This window comes from Chiloscyllium plagiosum, chromosome 30, assembly GCF_004010195.1.
Source record: "Chiloscyllium plagiosum isolate BGI_BamShark_2017 chromosome 30, ASM401019v2, whole genome shotgun sequence".
NCBI classification, from domain to species: Eukaryota; Metazoa; Chordata; class Chondrichthyes; order Orectolobiformes; family Hemiscylliidae; genus Chiloscyllium; species Chiloscyllium plagiosum.
Genome location: NC_057739.1, coordinates 35,606,138 through 35,633,215, shown reverse-complemented (window position 1 = coordinate 35,633,215; position 27,078 = coordinate 35,606,138). Strand labels below are relative to the sequence as shown.

The 27,078-nt window shown below is 40.8% G+C and overlaps 1 protein-coding gene across 9 annotated transcripts in view; it reads right to left on the bottom strand.

The window, feature by feature from the left end:
* The window catches only part of LOC122564907 (rap guanine nucleotide exchange factor 1-like), a 243,172-nt gene that overhangs the window by 142,580 nt on the left and 73,514 nt on the right, over nucleotides 1-27,078 (bottom strand). For all 9 annotated transcript variants that reach the window (XM_043720352.1, XM_043720354.1, XM_043720351.1 and 6 more), the window contains exon 2: nucleotides 4,366-4,508. In XM_043720352.1, coding sequence (XP_043576287.1) covers nucleotides 4,366-4,508 — 143 coding nt within the window. The remainder of the gene's footprint in view (nucleotides 1-4,365; nucleotides 4,509-27,078) is intronic.

The window sequence follows — 27,078 nt, the reverse complement described above, 5'->3', positions numbered from 1 at the left end:
CCAATTCACCTGACCTGACATCTTTTGGACTGTGGGAGGAAACCGAAGCACCCGGAGGAAACCCACGCAGACACGGGGAGAATGTGCAAACTCCACACAGTCAGTTGCCTGAGTCGGGAATTGAACCCGGGTCTCTGGCGCTGTGAAGCAGCAGTGCTAACCACTGTGCCACCGTGCCGCCTTAAGATAGCAGACAGATGGAACTTTATGTTAGACTCATGGAAGGAAAATTAAGAGCAACAAGATTACCTGGATGTATTCTGTACTCTCAATATTGTATAATTGTTACAGGAAAAATTAAACTTCTAACAGCTTTCACAATGTTGCTAATGAAGATTACGGAAAGTAGCTGGTCAAGAAAGCCTTTCTAAAAGAAGTTGTTTCTGTGCTACAGGACTCTATAACCACTATATAAAAATATCAAATAAGTAGACACTACCATTAAGGGACAGAAGAGAATGAGTCATCAAGCACAACATTAAAAACAGGAAAAGTACATGAACAGAGCGAATACCTCAGACATTATGCAACTATTTTTAGCAGTCTAGCAGAGACAAACTGAACAGTGCAAACTGCTTTTTGAAGCAGTACCAATACTAAACCTGAACAGGGTTACAACAGACCAGAAGCTCAGTCAAGGTTGTATCGCACTAAAACTACATCACTTGTCAAAGCGTTATTGCCAGCTGCAGGTAGAGATCCTGGAAGGGTTCACCCTCTGCAATGAAAATTTGCTAAATTTGGTCCATCTGCATGCGACAGCAGGCAATAAAGATATTAGAAACTGTGTTTGTTCATAGTATTGAACATCAGTTTGAAGATTACTAACTTACATTCGTGAGTCAGGACCTTCAAAAACAATGGGCAACATCTTTCGATCAAGACAGGAAACCCTACTTCTGTGCTGAATAAGACTAAAGAATAAAAGTAGGCCATTTGGCTAATCGAATCTGCTCTCCCAATCAACGGGATCACTATTGATTTGATAATTCTCAATTCCACTTTCCTGCCTTATCTGCACTACCCTAGATTCTTCTACAGATTAAAAATTTTGGTCTTGAATATACTTAACTACCCGGCCTCTACAGCCCTCTATGGTAAAGAATTTCTACAGATTCACTACACAAGAAATTTCTCTTCATCTCTACCCTAATCAGCCAATTCCTAATGCTGACACATTATGCCTTCTTGTCCTCGACTCTCCCATTAAAAGTAAACCCCGTCTCTGCATCTACCATGCCAATTCCCCCAAGTATGTGTTTCAATAAGGTTGTCTAACATTCTTCTCAAACCTTAACCTCCTCGATAAGAAAATGTTCCATACCTCGAATCAACCTAGTGAATCATCTCTGGACTGTAATGGTTATTGGAGTCACTTAAAACTGAATTTTCCTAGTATTTTCTGCAGAGAATGATTTTTCATTTCATTTTATTTCAGCAGTATTTAGCTTTCCAAAGTTTGAGCATGGGAAAATAAAAGAATGAGAAACACCAATGTCACGCTGCGCTTTGAACTAACGTCAACAGTTTGTCTGGTGCTAAGTATATCATTACAAGTGTATCATTTGCAAAAAGACTTTGTTTAGAAGGAATGAAAACTAACTTTCAAATGGAAGTTGGCAAAGAGACAACAATCATCTAATATCTGAGTAGTTGTCTCATGCGCATTGGCCAAAAGGGTTCAAACAGTTGATCTGTCCCTAGAAATGTCACATAACAATAAATGCAGAGGGACAGAGGTGAATTATTTTGGGGGCAGTCCTCATCAAGTGGACCTCACAGGTAGTTATCATTGGGTGGTCTCCAGACACAGTCTTCCTCAAGCAATCTTCATCAGCAAATGGAAGATTCCATAACTCCTTCACTACAGAACAGGATGCTGCCCTCACCAGACCAAAACATTCCATGCTGACAGCCTGTTTGTCTTCTGGTAACAGTGAACAATTCCCAATTGTCAGAGTTCTACATCTTTATCTAATTAAATAATGCATCATATCTAAACTGGTGCTTCTTAAACTTGATAAAGTATCAGATAATTGCTTACAAATCATCAACTGCCTATATTAGTAAATGATCATAAACTCCCTAAAATTAACAACTGCCTCCAATATCTAACTTTAGATAAGGGACCCAAAACTGTTCACAGTATTCCAGGTGCTTGGTTTAGTTTTAGCAACATGTCCCTATTGTATACTCTATTCCCTTTGAATGGAAAGCCAACAGACCATTTACCTTCCATTACCCATTGAATTTGTGCTTAAATCAGAAGGCAAGCATCTGAGGACCATAACTTCTGTGCTCCAGTTTTAAACAGCCTCTCCCTGGGTTACCAAGGCCCAGCTCTTTCTTTCTTCTGAAGTGCACAACTTCATATTTTCAAACATTCCACTAAGATTTTACCCATTCACTGGACCTGCTTACATCCCTCTGTAGACAGCATTCTCACTTATTTTTGTGTTTTCCACAAGCTTGGTGACAGTCCAATCACTTAACATCCAAGTCATAAAACAAAACTGCAGTCCCACCACTGATTACTGGAGCACACCACCGGCTAGAGGCTACCATTCTGAAATTGCCCTCTTTACCCTAATTCTATCTCCTACTAGTCAGTCAATCCTCTATCTGTGAAATACCATCACCATGGACTGTTATCTTATTGTGCAGTACCTAATTAAATGCCTTTTGGAAATCCAAATATAGTACATCAACTGGTTCACCTTCATCTATCCTGCTTGTTAATCTGTGTTTTTGTCTCCTTCTGTTTTTATAGAAGTGTCTTAAATTGGAGGTTTTCACATCCACTGGAATTTCTTCCAGAATCCAAGAATTATTAGAAGATTACAACCTGTGCATCCATTACTTCTGTATCTACTTTCCTAAATATCCAAGGGTGGAATCCACCAAATCCAGGGGGGGGGCCTGTTGGTCTTTAGACCAATTAGTTTCTCTAGGACTTTATCCTCTAGTTACACTTGCTTCATTTCTTCTCCCACTTTATCTCTATTATTTTCCACTTTTGGACTGCCATTAATGTCTTCTACTGATGCAAATTATTTATTCGAATCCTCTGCCATTCCCTAGCACCCCATTGTTATTTCCCTAACTTCATTCTTGAAGGACCTCTCACTTTGGTCCTTCTCTTACTTTATGTAAATATGAGTTCTTACTGCCCATAGCGATATTACTTGCTAGCTTACTCCATTCACTCTTCCATTTTGGTCGTCTTTCACTGGCTTTCAAAACTATCTGAATCCTCTGCCATTAATTTTTGCCATATTATATATTTTCTCTTTCAATTTGACAATATCCTTAACTTTCTTGGTTAATCATAGCTGGTTTATTCACTTTCTAAAATCTTTCCTGCACACTGGGATAAAATCTTTGTGGGTGATGCAGTATTTTCTTAAACATCTGCCATGGGTTCTCAGCCACCTTTTCTGCTAAACTCCTTCCCTTGTCCACGCCAGCTAACCCTGTCTTCAGCCTGATGTAATTTCCCATATTGAGGTTTAGCAGTTATTTTTAACCCAAACTTCTTTCACTCAAATGGAATGCTAAATTCTAACACTGAGAAAAAAATATTTTTAGAGGTGGTCCCCTGCACATCTCCAAACTCTACAATGACTGCTGCAAGAAAATAATTACCTGTTCATGAATAGCCCCATTGATGTACAAGCAAAGTGGATCATTATGATTATTTACAGAGACATTAGCTACCAGGATGGTAATTTCTCCTATTATCAAGTACAATTTTGTGTTTTACTTCGCCCCTGACTTATACCTTTTGCAGGAAAACATCACTATACCTTTTTTCCCTGCCCTGCTCCCAGCTTTACCTTCACATTAATCATGTTAATGCGCTCATTAAGTTAAGAGTTGAAGTTTTCAAAACAAAATGATTAATACAACAAGACTATGTCTTCATTCCACTTCTTTGGACCAATTAGCTGACTTCTCTTTGTGGTTAGTCTTGGCTAGACTTTACATCAGTTCTGTTAATGAGAATCAAACCCTCTTGCATAATGAAATGCAATATTGCCAAAGACACTGGATACAGCTGTCAAGTTCATCACTAACCTTGCTGCTCACCAAAGAAAATGGAAGTAATGTCAAAGTTTAAATTAGGAAGTGGGAAAACTAGTAACAAGACATTGGGCCACGGAGGACAAAACTTAGAAGACTTAAACTCAATTACAGGATGATTATTTGAGAAGCATTTTGTTTGATGACTGAAGAGTGACAAGAAAAAAAAATGAAAATGCCTTCTTTAATTGGTGCATTTTGTAACTGAAAGTTAAAATGTAAAGTAAATAAAGTTGTTGATATTACATTTTCTTTGCATAATGTATAGGTGGAGGAACAAACCTTGTTTGGAGGTTTTTCTGAGTTAGCTTTGATAGTTATCTCCAATGGTTTTCCTTTTTTTGATGGAGTTCGTTTTATTTTCGGTGAGTGAAATTTGTCCATCAACTTCATGGTGAACGAGGTCAGGTGGGAGCGTTGGGAATCTGAAAGAGTGAAAATGCACACAGTAACCAATAATGCACTACTCCAATAAAAAAGGTAAAACAATTGATTTTGTGTGAATTCAATATGAACTCAAGACATTAAGCAAACAAAAGACAAAAGCTAGAATACAGCTTGCTCTATAACATAACTAACAATAAGATAACTACACTAATTGGTTTGAAAATGTAGTAACAAAACAATGTTCAGCCCAACCAGTCCATGTATGTGTTTATGCTCCACGTGGATCTCCTCTCATCTTACATCATCCTTTTATTTTCATGCTGAAGTGGGTGTCTCTTCAAATTTTTCAAAGTTAGACACCCCCACTCATGTTAATGGTATGGTATATGCTCATCACTCCTTGGGTGAAGATATTTCTACTGAATTGCTTACATAATTTAGTACTGACTGTCATACTATGGTTGCTGGTTTTGGTAAACCCATAAGAGAAAATGTCATCTTATTCAAGGTACCAGGTGTTAAATGCAATTTATGCTTAACGATCTTAGCTGAATACAGCAAAATAGATTAGTAAACAAATATTAGCCTTCTGTTACAAGGATGCTTTAAGTTACTGACAGAGTTTTGTGATATAATGGCATAAAACAAGCTATGACGTGGAGGTGCCAGCATTGGACAGGGTGGACAAAGTTAAAAATCATACAACACCAGGTTATAGTCCAGATTTATTTGGAACTACTAGCTTTCAGAGCGCTGCTCCAGGAGCAGCGCTCTGAAAGCCAGTACTTCCAAATAAACCTGTTGAACTATAACCTGGTGTTATGTGATTTTTAACATAAAACAAGTTAACTGGATTTGAAGTCAATATAAAATGTGGAGATTGTATTTTGTTACAACATTGCTTGATATGGGCACCAGTTTGTCATTCACAATCTATCAATGGTACATTAAAAAGTTTTAGATGATGCTGGAACACCTCAAAGTCAAATTGGTGGATTTAGAAATGAATAATCAAAAGGGAGGGGCATGGCTTAATTTAAACAGGTAATTCTAAACAAATCATTACCAAAAATTCTACCAGTGAAATAACTTTTAAAAAGTTTGCCTGACTGTCATCAGCAAATGTTTATCTTATTGTTTGATATTTGTTATGGTGCTGTCCTGGAACACTAGCAAGGCAGTTTTTGCCATTTTATCAGGGAGTTTGTAGAACTTTTCACATTCAAGTTGAGCAACAAGGGATGTCAGTTCTATTTTTGCACACAGTACTAGTTTCAAGTCATCTCATCTGCTATTACTCAGCTGCAGAATTGTAATTCACTGACATGATGGAATAATATGCCTCAGGTCAACTTCAGAATATTGGTCCTCACCATGAATTTTTGCTCCCTGAAAATGGACAAAGTTCATGAATAAAGTATGTGTGCAGCACAAAGCACTGACTTAAAGTTACAAGTGCTGCAATAAAATTCAACTGGTTTCCACACAGCAAGTTTCATTCTTAGGTGTTAAAATATTCTTGATATTCATCACACACATCCCTTGTCAGGCATCTAGCCCGAGGAATTCTACACAGTATGAATTCCCTCAGTGCACTATGATTGAAAGGCTTTAGACAATAAGTTTGCCCCATTGCACCAGTGATGTGTGCTACTTGCTCTAGTGCATGACTCAGCATGTAGTCCTTGACCTTGGAATGTGCCAGACCTCAACAATCAATTGAGAACAAGTCTTTTCACTGAGGACCAGCACAGACCATTACACATAGACCAAAACAGCTTCCTTCACCCAGATCACATTCATTTAGGCACAATCGATATTCACCTCAAAGCATGGTTGTGAACAACTCCTACAGCAGAGTCCTCTGTCACAAAGCTGCTCTGGATGAACTTCTAAAAAGCCACCACATCCCTCTCCAGACCTTCTAAGCAAAGGGAAGTTCAACAAAATAGTATTTTCTCCACCATAGCTGCCTTGAGAGCAACAGGCAGAGTAAGTCAAGAATATAGGTGTGATGGAAAGATCCAACAGGGAGGGATTTTCTCACTACCAGCCAAGCTACGCCTTGTTTGTTTGTAAGTTCTGGTCATCAGGTATTCTGTGACTCTGATAGTCAGCCCAAGAAAATATTCAACAAGATCCATCATCTCCTTTCCATGCAGGGCCTTTAGGATGATGCATGCAGATGACTGCCTAATAAATCTACTCCCAATACCTCTCCACAACCCACAGCGCCTTCCGCAAATGCAACACTTGCCCATTTAATACCCTCTCCCCTCCAGAGCTGCCAAGGCTCCAGACAAACCATCCAGGTGATTTGAAGACAGAGAGGAATGTAGATGCTGGGAACCAGAGTCAATAGGTGTGAAGCTGGAAAAATGCAGCAGGTCAGAAAGCATCTGAGGAACAAGTGAGTGTGAGAGGGTGGGGGGGCAGCTTGATTGGTGTGTGCAGAGTGGAAATGCTCCATAAACAAGTCTCCAAGTCTGCATATAGAGGACACCACATCAGCAGCAATGCATACAATAGGTGAGGTTGGTGAAGCAGCAATTCACCAATACTTCACTCAATGTAGTCTACCATATTTGCTGTTCTCACTGAGCAATTCAGTAAAAATATCTTCACCCAGGGAGTTAATAGCATATAACACTAGCATTTACATATTGACAATCTGCTGTTACACAATTAATGTTCTTAACCTTAACTGGCTTCACATAATGAATACTTTTCACCTTGTTAAACTGACTTTACATACTAAATGCTTCCATATTGTTAAATGGCTCTACATAATGCATGCTTTTCTACTTTGTTAATCCATTACCCTTGCCTCCAGCACCCCACTGTTAACACAGAACATAGAAGAATACAGCGCAGTACAGGCCCTTCGGCCCTCGATGTTGCGCCGATCCAAGCCCACCTAACCTACACTAGCCCACTATCCTCCATATGCCTATCCAATGCCCGCTTAAATGCCCATAATGAGGGAGAGTCCACCACTGCTACTGGCAGGGCATTCCATGAACTCACGACTCGCTGAGTAAAGAACCTACCCCTAACATCTGTCCTATACCTACCCCAACTGCAAGTTCTTATCTGATCTGAGTCACGCTCAGCTGAACCTCTTGTTTCACAAAACTTAGAATTTAAACTTTTTCCCCTGCTTGCTTATACCCTATACACATTCTCACTGGTATCCTTTTATTAATGCACTGTACTACTTAGCATTTAGAGCCTATTCTAAAGCATGAATAGCAGAGCATTTAGATTTGGGAAGATATTAGGTTCTGCACTTTGGCAGGATGAAAACAGACTATTGAGAAAAATTACAAAAACCTGCACTGCAGTGTGATTTGATGTGTCTTGTCCATAAATCACAAGAAGCTAGCTCCACATTCAACAGGTACTAAGGAAGACAAATGGAATTTTGGTCTTTATAAAGGAAATTAAGTACAAAAGTAGAAACATCTTGCTAAAACTATACAAGATATTAGCTAGAGAACATTCTGAAAAGTTTTGGTCCCCTTATATTGGCAATAAGGGTAGAAGATTCAATAGGTTGATCTTGGTATAGAAAGATTTTCTTCTGAAGAGAGGTTAACAAGGTTGTGTTTGTAGATAGTTAAGCTCAGAAGAATGAAAGGAGACCTTATTGAAACACGTTAGATTATTTGAGGGCTTGAGAGAGTGGATGCTGAGAGGGTATTTCTCTTTATTGGTGTGTCTTGGATGAAATGGCATGATCTGAAGAAGGGGTTAGAGTAGAGTAGAGATGAGGAGAAATTTCTTCTGAGAAGACAGTGAGAATCTAACTTGTTTACAAAGAGAGCCGTACAGACTGGGTTATTGAACATATTCAAGACTGACAGATTTTTTCAAACATCATTTAAGGCAATCAGGGGTTATGGGAAAAAGGCAGGAAGTGGAGCGAGGACTCTCAAAACAGTAGATGTTTTTGAATAACAGAGCAGATTCAAATGGGTCAAATGGACTATTGCTCCCATGTCTTATGGTCTAGGGTTTTGTACAGTGTGAACAGAATGTGCCACTTGCTAACAAAAGGAATAATTAGGGATCTCATTCACCATCAGGAAAAATGAATCAAATGAAAATGTGAAGATTTCGATCAAGATAATAGGAAGTTTGAATGAAGCATGGGCACTGATCTATTCCCAACTTTACTATCCAAGTATTAACACACTTGAATTAGAGACAGCTGTAATTTAGATTAGTGCCTGTCTTAAATTCAAGCATACAAAATGTAAATCCTGTTGTTGAGTTACACAGTTACACATCAGCTAAAAAAGGCACTCAAGCAGTTCATCTGCATATTACAGAAACCACAAAAATGAGCATTGGTTGATCATCCATGTGTAGTAAAATCTTTAAACATCAGCTCAAGTTTAACTTCAATACTGCATTAGTTTCAGCATCCATCACATACTTCACAGGAATGAACGTTGTCAAGCTGTATACCGTGCCTAAACTGGAAAAAGAACATAAGAATCAGGAGGAGGAGTAGGCCATCTAGCCCTTCAAGCCTGCTCCACCATTCAATATGATCATGGCTGATCTTTTCGTGACCTCAGTTCCACGTACCTGCCCTCTCAATAGAACCTTAATTCCTTTACTGTTCAAAATATTATCTATCTTAGCTTTAAAAACATTTGCTGAGGAAGCCTCAATCACTTCACCCAGAGGGTTGTGAATCTGTGGGGTCCCCTGTCCAGTGAAGTTGTTCCTTCTCAGTTCAGTTCTAAATCTGCTCCCCCTTATTGTGAGGCTATGCCACCTCATCCTAGTTTGACCCTTCAGTAGAAACATCCTCTCTACTTCTACCTTATCTATTCCCTTCATAATTGTATATGTTTCTATAAGATCCCCCTCACTCTTGTAAATTTAATGAATATAATCCCAATCTCCTCAGTCTCTCCTCATAAGCCAATCCCCTCAACTCCCTATCAACCTAGTGAACCTCCACTACACCCCCTCTACTGCTAGTACATCCTTTCTAAAGTAAGGAGACCAAAACTGCACATAGTACTCCAGGTGTGACCTCACCAGCACCTTATACAGCTGCAACATAACCTCTCTGCTTTTAAACTCAATCCCTTTAACAGTGAAGGACAAAATTCCATTTGCCTTCCTAATTACCTGTTGCATCTGCAGACCAACCTTCTGTGATTCACACACAAGGACATTCAGATCCCTCTGCACAGCAGCGTGCTGCAATTTCTTACCATTCAAGTAATAGTCCTTTTTATGTCATTCCTACCAAAATGGGTGACGTCACATTTATTAACATTGTACTCCATCTGCCAGACCTTTGCCCACTCAAACTATGCCCCTTTGCAAAGTTTCACAGTCCTCTACACACTTTACTCTACCACTCACCTTAGTGTCATCTGCAAACTTTGACACACTACACATGATCCCCAACTCCAAATCATCTATGTAAATTGTGAATAACTGTGGTCCCAACCCTAATCCCCCAGGCACACCACTAGTCACTGATTGCCAACCAGAATAGCACACATTATTCCCACTCTTTGTTTCATGTTGGTTAACTAGTCCTCTACCCATGCTAATACATTGTTCGTAAGGCCTTGCATATTTATCTTAAGCAGCACCTTGTTTAACTAATCTTTTCAAATTCTGTGAAGACATTACGAACATTGTGGACAATGAAGATCCAGTAGATGTGTATCTAGATTTTGGAAATCTAGATACACATCTACTGGATCTTCATTGTCCACAATGTTCGTAATGTCTTCACAGAATTTGAAAAGATTAGTTAAACATGACTTGCCATTCATGAACCCATGCTGCGTCTGCCCAATGAGACAATTTATATCCAGACGCCTTGCTATTTCTTCCTTGATAATAGACTCAAGCATTTTCCCCACTACAGAAATTAAGCTGACAGGTCTGTAATTCCCCATATTTTGTCTATCTCCCTTTTTAAACATTTGACGTCACATTTGCTGTTTTCCAATCTGCTGAAACTGCCCCAGAGTCCAGTGAATTTTGGAAAATGATGAGTGCATTTGCTATTTCTCCTGCCATTTCTTTCACCTACCTTAGTCTCTTTGTCAATTACTGGCATGTTATTTGTGTCCTCCAATGTGAAGACAGACACAAAATACCTATTTAATGCCTCAACCATTTCCTCAAATCCATTATATTCCCCTTCGCATCCTCTAAAGGACCAAAAAGTTTACTTTAGCCCCCTTTTGTTTTATATATTTATATAAACTTTTGCTATCGGTCTTTATATTCTGAGCTAGTTTTTTCTCAGTCAAGCTTACTTTTCTTTCTAGCTCTTTTTGTGGCTACTGACCTTTAAAGCTTTCCCAATCTTCTAGTTTTCTGCTGATATTGGCCATTTTGTGTGTTCTTTCAATTTGATAGCCTCTCATTTCCGGAGACATCCATGGCAGACTATCTTTTTTCCTATAGTCCTTCCTTTTGCTACTTTTGTTGAGCACCTTTGAAAAATGGTTTTGAAAGTCCTTTACTGTTCATCAACTGTCCCACCATAAAGTCTTTGCTCCTAGTCTACCTTAACCATCTCCTCCCTCATCCTGTTGTAGTCTCTCTTGTTTAAGCACAAGACCCTGACATTGGATTTTATCTTCACACTTTCCATCTATTCTAAATTCAACCAAGCTGTGGTCACTCCTTCCCTAACTATGATATCATTAATTATCCCTGTCTCATTATACAGGACCAGATCTTGGATAGCTTACTCCCTCATCTGTTCTATTACATACTATTCAAGATAACTATTGTGGATACATTCAATGAACTGCTCCTCAAGGCTACTCTGAATGATCTGGTTCGACCAATCGACATGTAGATTAAAATCCCCCATGATAATTGCTGTACCTTTTTACAGGCATTAGTTATTTTGTTTATTTCCCACCCTATAGACGACACCTAAAAATACGGACATTTTGAAAATTGCAGAGAGAACTGCCATCGAGAGACAACCAAGAAATTAGGAAACCCTCTCTCTCAAAAGGTACCTTTTCATATGAAGCATTTTCACTGTAAAAAGACAGAAAACCCAGGGAGACCTTCAGCTGGAGGAAAACAGACACCGAAGACAGTGACTGTGTAGTTTTGAAATTAAGTTGATGCAATTTTAATAAGTGTCTTATTGGAACAGCATATTGCTGTAGTTAGGGGCAAATAATAAATAGTTAAGACAAAGAGGGGGCTTAGAGTTGTGAATTATTGTTGTTTAATGTTCACTTTTAGAGAGTTTAAAAAAATGGATATTTTTTCTCTAAATTGTGGAATTTGGGAGTTTTATCGCTCATATTTTAAGACAAGGTGAGCTTTTCTGGGTGCTTGGTTTATTTAATAGAGGGTTTCACCGCCATGTTATAACAGCATGGGAGCTTGGGTCCGAGATTTGGACAGGTTTGGATAGATCCAGTCAGATTTGAACAGATTTGGGATACGAAAGATCCCAGCAGATTTAAACACTTGTCAATTAGTGTCCTAGACCTTTAGGCCTGAAAGGCTAATGGACTTACAACAGCAAGACGAGACAATAAAATATATATATATTGATGCATACTCAAAAGGAATCAATGTATTCCTGAGGGGTTATTATCTTAAAATAGAATCCTAAGACGGAAATGGAGATCAAGTTAGTGCAGAGGAGAAATGGGCAGAAGTGCACCAGCTTGTCTGTATGCTACTGGCAACAGAAAGTGTTACAGTAGCACATGAATTACCAATAGAAGGCACCTGGGCGTGAGGAGACTCAGGCTAAAGATACAAAAGCATTTCTATTGGCCTGGACTGCACAAGGATGTGGTTAACTTTTGCCATACATGTCATATGCACCAAACTTAGGTAAGCCACAGGCAGTAATAAAACCAGCACCTTTGTTGCCAACTCCTGCATTCAAAGAACCTTTCACACAGGTTATGATTGATTGTGTAGGTCCCCACACTCAAACAAACGGTGGGAACCAGTACTTGCTAATTATAATGGATGTGACTATCAGATTTATGGAGGCAATTCCATTACAGAGTATTAAGGCAAAAAGGGTGGAGGAGGTGTTAGTAGCTTTCTTTACGCGGTATGGGCTACCCAGAGAGATTCAGTTAGGCTAAGGGTAGTATCATTTTGCAAAACAAAATTAACATTTTATTGAATGCAATAACTTCCTGCAGTTATAAATATCATTTTAAATCTTCAAAATTCAGTTAGTTAATATTAATATTTTGTAAAATGATTTTCCATGGGAATTTCTAGTCAATACTAACAAATCCATTGATGAAATACAACCCCGCTCATGTCTTAAAACTCTCAGCCAGCTGTGAAATAATTTATAGTTTACTTTCAAATTTCAACACATTGCCTCTGAAGTATTAAGAGTCATTTCTGGACCGCTGAAAAAGTGTTTTCCTTTTGATTTACTATGAGAACTCAACCAACTTTCTGAAGTAGCCAAGGTGCCCAATATAAATCTTTGAGCTTCAGACAACTGAATCTGAGAATATAAACCTCAACTTCTGACTTTCAGAAGTAGTTTTTTTTTAGAATTAACAGATAGAAACTTTCTGCCCTGACTGCAACTTCCTCACAATTCCTATACTTCACAAACCTGCATCTCAAGAATAGTACATGGTCAAAAACAATACAGCTATTTAACAAACATTTGTACGGTTGTTGGTGTTAATTGCTACAAAAGTGTGCATAATTTAAGTCGATAAGTTTGTGCCAAATACTTAAGTAGAAGGAGCCATTTATAAAGCCATTAAGGTTTCAATTTAATTCTCACCAAGTTGTGAAATGATAATTTCTGTGAAAGTGAAACAAAAGTTGTCAAGTAATAGTTAAGTGAAACTTCACCCACACAACTTTTCTTTAAAAACTGAGTAGGACACAAATTAAAGCTGCAAACGCCTTTTTACACTATTTGTACTTTAGCACCATGCTCTTGATCTTTGAACACTCAGTGTAGAGTGGTGAGAGTAGCTCAGAGGACCTCTGCGTGGGTCTGCTCTGGGATATGGTCAAGTTGGTCACAAACTTATTCAGTCAAGAGGCTGTGGAATGGTCATTAGTGCAGACCGTCCATAGCTACATCCACACAAGAGTCTCCACAGAGAGGGAGCATTCATTGTCTGATCTGCTTGAGACCTTGCACAAACAGTAGATATGGCAAGTGCTTCAATTTATTCTCAGCCCCAAATGCACATTTTACTTTAAGTTCACAAGTTTCTGTTAAAGGTTTAGTTTTGATATATTATCTTTTAAAAGGATCTGAGCATTACTTCATTTGTTAATTAGCTTTATTTGTATATTTATATTTCTTCAGATTCCTGAAGAAGGGCTCATGCCCGAAACATCAATTCTCCTGCTCCTTGGATGCTGCCTGACCTGCTGCGCTTTTCCAGCAACACTTTTTCAGCTCTGATCTCCAGCATCTGCAGTCCTCACTTTCTCCTAGCTTAATTTGTATACTCAAGTATATAAACGCCCCTGAATTTTCTCCTGTCAGACCAAAAACAAGAGTACATCACCAGTGCCAAATCTTGACCACCCTCAATGGCAAAGAGATAGCTCATGCTGACCTTCAGCAATAAGGTTGTGGGGTGGTGGGAAAATTGCACAACAAATTTGATGGAGAATCGGTATCAAAATTGGTGAACTCTACGCTAACTTGATAACATTGTTAGAGTACAGCTAAAATAAAATAACCATAGTGCCAAATTTATATGTTACATAACTAAATATAACACCACCATGCTTCCTGACTGCTGCAGCAAAATGTTTCAAGCATGAAGAGTGAGGAATTCATTTACACTACATTTTTTTAAATGAGTAATTTCTGTCATTGGGTAAAGTCAAACTTTGAAATAATGCATTAGGATTATCTGCCAAACTCTTAATATTTTTGTAAAAACACAGATCTCAACAATAAGAATCAGAAGACAAAGAAGCCATTTAACCTGCTGTGTTTGCGAGACTCCTTAAAAAGCCTTTCATTTGTAAAAACAAAAGGGGGGAGCAGGTGCAGGTAGAAAACAAGACGGAAGTTTAAAGCATCAGGATATTTTCCACACAATGCTTTCTAACTGATTATATGGAATTCTGCTCTTCACCCTGCAGCCAAATCTGCCCAGATCGTAACTTCTTCCACAAAGTGCCAAGATGAAAATAGATAAGGTAGCAATTCTGTCAAAACATCATCACTGTAATTCGCTCATTATTCTACTCACCATTTCAGGAAGGATGTGGAAGCATTGGAAAAGGTGCAGAGGAGATTTACCAGGATGTTGCCTGGTCTGGAGGGAAGGTCTTATGAGGAAAGGCTGAGACACTTGGGTCTGTTCTCATTGGCAAGGCGGCTAAGAGGGGATTTTATAGAGACACACAAGATGATCAGAGGATTAGATAGGGCAGACAGTGAAAGTCTTTTTCCTAGGATGATGACATCAGCGTGTACAAGGGGGCATAACTACAAATTGAAGGGTGATAGATTTAAGACAGATGTCAGAGGCAGGTTCTTTATGCAGAGAGTGGTAAGGGCGTGGAATGCCCTACCTGCAAATGTAGTCAACACAGCCACATTAGGGAGATTTAAACAATCTTTAGATAAGCACATGGATGATTTGGGATAGTGTAAGGGGATGAGCTGAGAATAGTTCTCAGGTCGGCGCAACATCAAGGGTCGAAGGGCCTGTTCTATGTTCTAAAGTGAGGAAAGAAACTATTGAACAACCAGCCTACAGCCACACTAATTTGACTTATATTCTGTAAAGCTCATTTTTGTGCCATTAGAGCCTATGCCACACATCCAATATCAGAAACTAAGCCACAATAAAATACCAGAGCCAACTAGCATTCATCTGCATCAGACAGGAAAAAAATGCAGAAATTAATTCTTATCCCTTGTTAAGCAAGATAACATTTTTAAAAGTGGGTGGACACGTAATTATTTTCACCAACTTCAGACAGAGGAAACACAGATCAAGGAGTGTTACTAATATTAAAACTTGAGCAAAACCTGAAAGCACACCCCACCAATCGACTACCACAGCGTGCCTCATTGACTACCATTCAAAGTGCTTCAAGAAGTTAGTCATGGCTCACATCAACTCCAGCCTACCCAATTGCCTTGATCTTTGTGATTCGCTTCCTGTTGCAACAGGTCCATGACAAATGCCATCTCCTTGCCCCTACACTCATCCCTTGAACAAACGAATAACAAAAATACTTATGTCAGGCTCCTAATTACTGTTTTCAGTTCTGCCTCCAACACCATAATTCCAAGCAAACTCATCTGAGACCTAGGTCTCCCCCTGTGTAACTGGATCCACAACGTCCTGACTCATAGACCGCAATCAGCAAGAATAAGTGACAACATTGCCTCCATAATAATCAACACTAGTGCCCCGCAAAGCTGCATTATCCCCTACTATACTAAACACCAATGAATATGTCACTAAATTACATCCCAACTCCATTTACAAGCTGGCTGACGACAGTACCGTTGTCAGTTGGATCTCGACGATGAGACAAAGTACATAAAAGAGCTCTATTGCCTAGTGGCATGGAGTAAAGACAACAATCTCTCCATTAACAACAAAATGAAAGAGCTGGTCATTGATTTCAGGAAGTAGAGTGGATCTAAATCAATGATGATCAAGAGCGTCAAGTTCCTGGAATGATGTTCACCAACAATCTGCCCTGGTCCACCGACGTCAACGTAATGGTCAAGAAAGCACAACAATGTCTATTTGCTCAGGAGGCTAAGAAGATTGGATATGTCCACAAATACTCAATTTTTCATAGATACATCATAGAAAGCATCCAATCTGAATGCATCACATTGTAATGTCAATTACATTTCCCAAGACCACAAGAAACTACAAAGTCACGTACACAGCCCAGTTCAGCATGGAAACCAGCCTTCCAACCACTGACTCTATGCTTCCTGCTGCTTTGGAAAATGCAACCGACACAAAGACCCCTCCCATCCTAGTTATACTCTTTTCTATTGGGCAGAACATACAAAGGTTTGAACACACGTACAAACAGATTCAAGAACAGCTTATTCCCCACTGTTATCAGACTTTTGAGTGGACCTCTATCGTTAATGCTGATCTCTCTCTGCACTTTCTCGACGACTGTAACATTGCACTCTGTTGTTACCATGATGCACTTTGTACGGCACGATCTGCCTACACAGCACACAGAATAACAGTTTTCATTGCATCACAGAACCTACGAAAAATCAAATCAAATCTTTTACATCTTCAATCTGTTGTGTCAGTAAATGTCTGAGAAAACTGACAATGTTTGAGATCAAAAGTTTCTTTTATTAATTCTAACGGTCATAAAGGGATGCGCGAGTCAAGGAGGGGAAGTGGAATGATGTCAAACATTGCACATGATCTTACCAAACAGTGATGCAAGCCAGAAAGCTCTATGGCTTACTCATGCTCCTGAGTATGGGGTCAACAAGAGAGAGAAGTGTGGACAGAAAAGCAGTTAACAAAATCAGCTAATAAACCAGGACAATATCAAAGTAAATTGGCCTATTAAACATTTTATCTTTAAGACTCTATGACTATCGATGTACAGCACAGAAACAGACAGTTTGGTTAAACTTGTCCATGCCAACCAGATATCCAAACCTAATCTAGTCCCATTTGTCAGCACTTGGCCCATATCCCTCAAAACCCTTCCTATTCATTTACCCATCCAGATGCCTTTTAAATGTTGTAATTGTACCAGCCTCCACCATGTCCTCTGGCAGCTCATTTCTTACACTCACTACCCTCGAACTGAAAAAGCTGCCCCTTAGGTCCCTTTTATATCTTTGCCCTCTAGTCCTAGTCCTTACCACCTTTATGAAATAATGGTACCACGTTAGCCAACCTCCAGTCTTCTGGCACCTGACCTGTTGAGTATCGATGATACAAATATCTCAGCAAATGGCCCAGCAATCACTTCCCTAGCTTCCCACAGAGTTCTAGGGTACACCTGATCAGGTCCTGGGGATTTATCCACCTTTATGCATTTCAAGACATCAAGCACTTCCTCCTCTGTAATATGGACATTTTTCAAGCTGTCATCATCTATTATTTCCCCACATTCTATATCTTCCATGTCCTTCTACACAGTAAACATTGATGCAAACTACTCATTTAGTATCTGCCCCATCTCCTGCGGCTTCACACAAATGCCGCCTTACTGATCTTTGAGGGGCCCTATTCTCTCCCTAGTTACCCTTTTATCCTTAAATGTATTTGAAAAAACCCTTTGGATTGTTTTTAACCCTATTTGCCAAACTAACTCATGCCCCCTTTCGCTCTCCTGATTTCCCTCTTAAATACACACCTAATGCCTTTATACTTGAAGAATTCACTCGATCACACCTGTCTATATCTGAAATATGCTTCCTTCTTTTCCTTAACCAAGCCCTCACTTTCTCTAGTCATTCAGCTTTCCCTAAACCTAACAGCCTTTCCTTACACCCCAACAGGAATATACTGTCTCTGGACTCTCGTTATCTCATTTCTGAAAGCTTCCCATTTTCCAGTCATCCTTTTTCTTGTGAACATCTGCACCCAATGAGCTTTTGAAAGGTCTTGCCTAATACCATCAAAATTAGCCTTCCTACAATATAGAACTTCAACTGTTAAATCTGGTTTATCCTTTTCCATCACTATTTTAAAACTAATAGAATTATGGTCGCTGGCCCCAAAGTGCTCCCCCACTGACACCTCAGTCAACTGACCTGCCTTATTTCCCAAGAGTAGGGAAAGTTTTAACACCCAAAGACATGGGAGTGGAAATAAGGCCATTTGGCCCATCAAGTCCACTCCGCCACTTAATCGTGGCTGATAGGCATTTAAAACTTCACTTACCCGCACTCTCCCTGTAGCTTTAAATTCCTTGCAAGATCAAGAATTTATCAACCTCTGCCTTGAAGACATCCTACGCCCAGGCCTCCACTGCACTCCGTTGAAATCAATTCCAGAGGCCCATCACACTCTAGCTGAACAAATGGCTCCTCATTTCCATTCTAAATTGACACCCCTCCAATTCCAAGGCCGTGCCCACGGGTCCTAGTCTCTCTACCAAACAGAAACAAATTCCCAGCATCCAACCTTTCTAAGTCATGCATTATCTTCTAAGTTTCTATTAGATCCCTCCTCAACCTTCTAAACTCTAATCAATTCAATTCCAGGATCCTCAACCGTTCATCGTATGTTAGGCCTATCATTCAGGTGAATCTCTACTGGACATGCTCCAATGCCAGTACATCCTTCCTGAGGTGAGGGGCCTAAAATTGGACAGTATTCTATATGGGTTCTGGATTAGTGGTGCTGGAAGAGCACAGCAATTCAGGCAGCATCCGAGGACAGGCAAAATCAGAGGACATATGGGGCCTAACCAGAGCTTTACAAAGCCTCAGAAGCACATCGCTGCTTTTATATTCCAACTCTTGAGATAAATGACAACATTATATTTGCTTTCTTAATCATGGATTCAACCTGCAAGTCAATCTTTAGAGAAGCCTGGACTAGCACTCCCAGATCCAATTGTACTTTGGCTGTATGAATTTTCTCACTGTTTAGAAAACGGTCCACGTCTGTTTTACTTTTTCCAAAGTGCAAGACCTCACATTTGCTCTCATTGAATTTCAGCCATTTCCTGGACCACTCTCTTAAACTGTCTAAATCTTCCCACTGCCTCTCCACCTCAGTACTACCTGCTTGCCCACCTAACTTCATACCATTGGCAAACTTCGCCAGAATGTTCCCAGTCCCTTCAACCAAAACAAAGTGAACAGCTGCAGCCCCAACACTGAACCCTACGGGACACCAGTAGTCACCAGCTGCCATTGCGAAAAAGAACCTTTTATCCCAACACTCTGCATTCTGTCAGACAGCCAATCCTCAATCTATGCCAGTAACTCACCTTGAACACCATGGGCAGTTACTCAGCAGCCTCCTATGAGGAACCTTATCAAAGGCCTTTTGGAAGTCTAGATAGATTACATCCACTGGGTTTCCCTGGTCTAACCTACTTGTTACTTCTTCAAAGAATTCCAACAGGTTTGTCAGGCATGACCTCCCCTTACTAAATCCATGCTGACTTGCTCTAATCCGACCCTGCACTTCCAAGAATTTAGAAATCTCATCCTTAACGATAGATTCTAGAATTTTACCAACAACCAAGGTTAGGCTAATCGGCCTATAGTTTTCTATCTTTTGTCTTGATCCTTTCTTGAACAAGGGGGTTACAACAGCAATTTTCCACTCATTAGGGGCTTTCCCTGACTCTAGTGACTTTTGAAAGATCACAACCAATGCCTCTGCTATTTCCTCAGCCACCTCCCTCAGAACTCTAGGATGTAGCCCACCTGGGCCAGGAGATTTATCAATTTTTAGACCTTTTAGATTTTCTAGCACTTTCTCTTTTGTAATAGCTACCAAACTCAACTTTGCTCCTTGACTCTCCTTAATAGTTGGGGTATTACTCATGTCTTCCACTGTGAAGACTGACAGTATTTATTAAGTTCTTCAGCTATTTCCTTATCTCCCATCACTAGCCTTCCAGCATCAATTTAGAGCAGCCCAATTTCTACTTTTGCCTCTCACTGGTTTCTTATGTATTGAAAGAAACTTTTACTAGCATTTCTAATATTACTGGCTAGGTTACCTTCATATTTGATCCTCTTCCTTCCTTATTTCTCTTCATTATCCTGTTTGTTTTTGCAGTCTTCCCAATCTTCTGATTTCCCAGAGACTCTCTCTCTTTCTCTTTGATACATTTCCTGACTTCCTTTATCAGCCAATGGTTGTTTAATTCCACACCCCACCCACCCCAGATAATCTTTTTCTTTAGGATGAACCTCTATACTGTGTCCTCAATTACACACAGAAACTCCTGCCATTGTTGCTCTACTGTCTTCCCCACTGGGCCCTGCTTTCAGTCGATTTTCATCAGTTCCTCTCTAATGCCCCTGCAATTACCTTTATTTAACTGTAACACCATTACATCCGATTTTGCCTTCTCTCTTTCAAACTGCAGACTGAGCTCTACCATATTATGATCACTGCCTCCTAAGTGTTCCCTTACTTTAAGATCTTTCATAAAGTCTGGCTCATTACATAGCATTAAGTCGAGAATAGCCTGCTCCCTTGTGAGACAAGCTGTTCCAAAAAGCCATCCTGTAAGCATTCCATGAATTTCCTTTCTTCGGATCCACCAGCAACATTATTCACCCAGTCAATTTGCATATTGAAGTCCCCCATGATCACCATGACCTTGCCTTTCTGACATGCCCGATCTCCTGGTACATCTTGCGCCACTGGTCCTTACCACTGTTGGGAGGTCTGTACATAACTCCCATTATGGTTTCTTTTTGTCTTTGTGGTTCCTCAACTCCACATGCACAGTTTCCACATCATCTGACCCTATGTCATTCAGTACCATAGATGTAATTTCATTCTTAACTAACAAGGCAACTCCACCCCCTCTGCCCACCCCTGTCTTTTCAATAAGTTGTAAATCCTTGGATGCTTAACTTCCAGTCCTGAACCCCCTGCAACCATGTCTCTGTGATGCCTACCACATCATAATCATTCACAATGATTTGTGCCATTAATTCATCTATTTTGTTATGAATACTACGAGCATTAGGTAAAGTGCCTTATTGCTAATCTTCTTATCTTCATGATTTCCAAATCTCTAACAATATGTCCTAAGTTATCCTCCTTTTTGCTTCATTTCTAGGTTGCCTTGAACTTAAGCCCTGCACACATGTAACCTGCTGCTTATTTCCATACTCCCTATTGCTTTCCTTTTCCCTTGCGCCCCCCCCCCCCCACTCACAAATTTAAAGTCCTAGTGATCACCCTATTTACCCTTTTCACCAGAACACTAGTTCCAGATCGGTTCAGGTGGAGGCTGTCCCATCAGTACAGATCACCCTGGTTCTAAAACTGATGCCACGTTTTGCATCTTCTCTAGTAGGTACATCCACATACTGACTCAAAATGTTCTTGTACACTTAACTTCCTCTCCATCTAAACCACAACACTAACTTTCCAAACAAACTGGGACTGCCAAAATCCCCTACCATAACCACCCTATTATTCTTACAGATAACAGATCTCCTTACAAATTTGTTTCTTGATTTCCCGTTGAGTATAAGGGGGTCTACAATACAATCTCAATAAGGTGATCAACCCTTTCTTATTCCTCAGTTCCACCCAAATAACTTCCCTGGAATATCTTAAGTACAGCAGTGATGCTATCTCTTACAAAAATGCCACACACCCCTCGTCTCTCACCTCCTTTTCTATCCTTCCTATTTGCATCCTGGAACATGAAGCTGCCAGCCCTGTCCATCTCTGAGCCACATTTCTGTAATTGCTATGATATCTCCGTCCCATGTTCCTAATCATGCCCCGAGTTCATCTGCCTTCCCTATTAGGCCTCTTGCATTGAAATAATGGAGTTTAATTTATCAGTCCTACCTTGTTCTCTGCTTTGTTCCTGCCTGCCCTGACTATTTGACTCACCTCTTTTCTCAACTGTACCAGTCTCAGATTGATCTCATTTGTCAGTATCTCCCTGGGTCCCACCCCACCTCCTTACTAGTTTAAATCCTCCCGAGCAGCTCTAGCAAATCTCCCTGCCAATATATTAGTCCACTTCCAATTCAGGTGCAATCCATCCTTCTTGTACAGATCACTTCTACTCCAGAAGAGATTCCAATGATCCAAAAATATGAATCCTTCTCCCAGAAACCAGGTCCTCAGCCACATATTCATCTGTACTATCCTCCTATTCCTACCCTCACTAGCTCATAGTACCAGGAGTAATCCTGATATTATCTAAATAACAAGATTAGCTTGAGGGGCACACTGACCTACTCCTGTTGCTATATTCTTGCACATGACATCATTAAGTCTGCTGCAGTAGGAGTAATGACTGTCTCAAACAGTCCACTTAGCATAAGACTGTGCCTACTTTATCTATTATCAGATCAAAGGACTTTTTACTCAGAGAAAATCCTCTGAGACAGGTAAAGGGCAAGATTAAGGAGCCTTGGATTATGAGAACAGAGGAGCTTCTCGTCAAAAGAAAGGAGGCAGCTTACGCAAGGTGGAGGAAGCAAGGATCTAGCACAGCTTTAGAGGATTACAGGCTTGCTAGAAAGGAGCTCAGAAATGGACTGAGGAGAGCCGGGGGGGCACGAAAAAGGCTTGACAAGAAGGATTAGGAAGAACCCAAAGACATTTTACTCATACGTGAGGAATAAGAGAATGATCAGGGAGAAGGTAGGGCCGATCAGGGATAGTGTAGGGAACTTGTGTGTAGAGTCTGAGCAGATAGGGGAAGCCCTAAATGAGTTTTTTTGCTTTGGTTTTCACTAAGGAAATGGATCTTGTCGTGAATGAAACCTTTGAGGAGCTGGGACACAGGCTTGATCAGATCAAGATTGATGAAGTTGATGTGCTGGAAATTTTGGAAAACATTAAGATTGGTAAGTCTCCAGGGCCAGACCAGATTTATCCTAGGCTGCTCCGGGAACCGAGAAAGGGGGTTGCTAAGTCGCTGGTGAAGATCTTTGCCTCCTCACTCTCCACGGGAGTCGTACCAGAGGATTAGAAGGAGGCAAATGTTGTTCTCATTTCAAGAAGGGCAAGAAGGAAATCCCTGGCAATTACAGACCAGTCAGTCTTAAGTCTGTGGTCAGCAAAGTTTTGGAAAGAATTCTGAGGACTTTTCTCGTTGGAACGGTGAAGGATGAGGGGTGACTTGATAGAGGTTTATAAGATGATCTGAGGAATAGATAGAGTAGACAGTCAGAAACTTTTTCCCTGGGTGCAACAGAGTGTTACAAGGGGACATAAACTTAAGGTGAAGGGTGGAAGGTATAGGGGAGATGTCAGGGGTGGGTTCTTTATCCAGAGTGGTGGGGGCATGGAATGTGCTGCCTGTGGGAGTGGTAGAGTCAGAATCTTTGGTGACCTTTAAGCGGCAATTGGATAGGTACATGGATGGGTGCTTAAGCTAGGACAAATGTTCGGCACAACATCGTGGGCCGCAAGGCCTGTTATAGAACATAGAACATAGAAGAATACAGCGCAGTACAGGCCCTTTGGCCCTCGACGTTACGCCAATCCAAGCCCACCTAAACTACACTAGCCCACTATCCTCCATATGCCTATCCAATGCACTTTTAAATGCCCATAATGAAGGAGAGTCCACCACTGCTACTGGCAGGGCATTCCATGAACTCACGACTCGCTGAGTAAAGAATCTACCCCTAACATCTGTCCTATACCTACCACCCCTTAATTTAAAGCTATGCCCCCTTGTAATAGCTGACTCCATACGTGGAAAAAGATTCTCACTGTCGACCCTATCTAAACCCCTAATCATCTCCAGGAACCCCAGGAGAAAGTGAGGACAGCAGATACGGCAGAGTCAGAGTTGAAAAGTGTGGGGTGCTTCACACAGCAGGTCAGGCAGCATCCAAGGAGCAGGAAAGTCGACATTTCAGGCATAAGCATTCCTGCTCCGTGGATGCTGCTTGACCTGCTGCATTTTTCCAGCGCCACACGCTTTGACTCTGGTAGGAATTTTATTCAAATGAAACGGCATCTATTAAAATCAAGACTGGAAAGCCCAGTGATGTATGTTTGAGGGTAACAGAAAATGGTTTTGAATCTAAAAACAACATGAGCTCTAGATAAATTCTCAATGCCTTTAGAATAAAAAAAGCTGCATTTAATAATTTCACATTTCCAGTTATTTCTGAAGGTTTGTTTTACCTCAAGACTGATTTTTTTTTCCTGTATAGAACTAAGAGGTTCTTAGGCTCTGCAGTAGATAGGGGAAACTTTCTTCTTCTTTCCACATTCTTAATTTTGAAGGAGGTGGCTGAGTGGAGCATTGGTTACCTTCCTCCCTGTGATCCAGATATTCCCAAATTCAGATCCCACCCCAAGGATGTGCTGACAAAGGAGGATGTGCAGCCACATCCTCCTTTATATCAACTTGTAAACCCTTCTAAGATACACCAACAGCAGACAGAAAGAGCAGGAGAGAATCTTGGTCAGCCATATAAAGGAAATTCCTGATGAAGGGCTTTTGCCCGAAACGTCGACTTTCTTGCTCCTTGGATGCTGCCCTACCTGCTGTGCTTTTCCAGCACCACTCTAATCTCGACTCTAATCTCCAGCATCTGCAGAACCCACTTCTGCCATACAAAGGAAGTATCTACAGGCGCCACGTATAGTGGTGTACTGGCGAGTTTTGAGAAGATTTGTACAGTGGTGTACTGTTTCATTGTTAACCCAGTTCTACATTGGATCCACAGAAAATTAAATCACAATCCATTTGGAATCTAATATTCACTGGATTAGCTTCCACTTTTCAGTAAGGGCCCCATATGAAATAGATTCAGGCCAGTACGATGCTGGGCATTAATGTCACCAGGATGGGATTCGATCCCTGTTCCCATTGGGTGGATTCAAGACCTGCCTCTCTGCCCTGTGGTGGAGCTATCAGGAGATACTTCCAGGCAGAGGGAGATGAAGAGAAAATTACTGTAGCTTTGCTAGTGAAAGAGACACCATAATCATCACATCAGAAATCTTGGCATGTGACAGGTTGGAAGACACGTGGGGTGCAGGAGGAGCTGATTTGATCAGAGCTAATATGGCTTTATTTAAACTAACCGATTCGAATTTTGGACAAAGGAACACCTATGGAGGAAAGCGGGAACCGACTGCTATGAAGTACTTGGATTTCCAAAAAGACTACTCCTGTAGACAACGAGGACATAAAAATCAAGGCCAATGGCTCTGCAAATCCCTCCCTTGCTTCCCAGAGAATCCTAGGATAAATGCCATCAGGCCCAGGGGACTTATCTATTTTCACCCTTTCCAGGATTTCCAACCCCTCTTCCCTACATACCCCAAAGCCATCCATTCTACTTAATTGTGACTCGGTACTCACATCGACAATGTCCTGTTCCTGAGTGAATACTGACGAAAAGTATTCATTCAGTGTCTCCCCAATCTCTTCAGCCTCCACACGCAACTTCCCACTACTATCCTTGACTGGACCTATTCCTACCCTAGTCATTCTTTTATTCCTGGCATACCTATAGAAAGCCTTAGGGTTTTCCCTAATCCTACCAACTAAGGACCTTTCATGTCCCCTCCTTGCTGCTCTTAGCTCTCTCTTCAGGTTCTGTGCTGTATTGTTCTATGTTCTATGTTGTTTGACTATTTGGCAAAGCATAGCATGATTAAAGCATGGCTTTGTGAGGGGCAGGTCATGCCTCACAAATCTTGAGTTTTGAGGAGGTGACAAGACAGGTTGACAAAGTTCGAGCACTGGAGGTGGTATACATGGACTTCAGCAAGGCATTTGATAAGGTTCCCCATGGTAGGCTCATTCATAAAGTCAGGAAGTATGGGATACAGGGAGATTTGGCTATCTGGATTCAGAATTCGTTGGCTGACAGAAGGCAGAGTGGTTGTAGATGGAAAGTATTCTGCCTAGAGGTCAGTGTGGAGTGGGGTCCCGCAGGGCTCTGTTCTTGGGTCTCTGCTCTTTGTAGTTTTTATAAATGACTTGAATGAGGAGGCTGAGGGTTGGGGATTAGTAAATTTGCAGATGGCACAAAGGTTGGAGGTGCCGTCGATAGTATCGAGGGCTATTGCAGGCTGCAGCTCGACATAGACAGGATGCAGAGCTGGGCTGAGAAATGGCAGATGGAGTTCAACCTGGATAAATGCGAAGTGATGCATTTTGGAAGATCGAACTCGAATGCTGAATATAGGACTAATGGCAGGATTCATGGCAGTGTGGAGGAATAGAGGGATGTTGGTGTGCAAGTACATAGATCCCTCAAAGTTGCCACCTAAGTGGATAGGGCTGTTAAGAAAGCATATAGCGTTTTGGCTTTCATCAAGAGGGGGATTGAGTTTAAGAGCCGCAAGGTTTTGTTGCAGTTCTACAAGTCCCTGGTAAGACCACACTTGAAATATTGTGTCCAGTTCTGGTCGCCCTATTATAGGAAAGATAAAGAGGTTTGGAAAGGGTGCAAAGAAGGTTTACCAGGATGCTTCCTGGACTGGAGGGCTTGCCTGACTAAGCTCAGACTTTTCTCTCTGGAGAGGAGGAGGAAGAGAGGTGACCTGATTGAGGTATACAAGATAATGAGAGGAATGGATAGAGTCAATAGCCAGAGACTTTTCCCCAGACAGGATTGACTGGTACGAGAGGTCATAGTTTTAAGATATTAGGAGAAAGGTATAGAGGGGACATCAGAGGAAGGTTCTTTACAGAGTTGTGAATTCATGAAATGCGTTGCCAGTGGTGGTGGAGGAAGCAGTGTCATTCGGGACATTTTGCAACTGGTGGACATGCACATGGACAGCAGTGAGTTGAGGGGTGCGTAGGTTGTTATTTTATTTTGCATTAGGATTAACCCTTGGCACAATATAGTGGGCCAAAGGACCTGTTCTGTGCTGTACTTTTCGATGTTGTATAAACAATTGGTGGTGGTTCAACCTGAAGATCACCATATCTCAG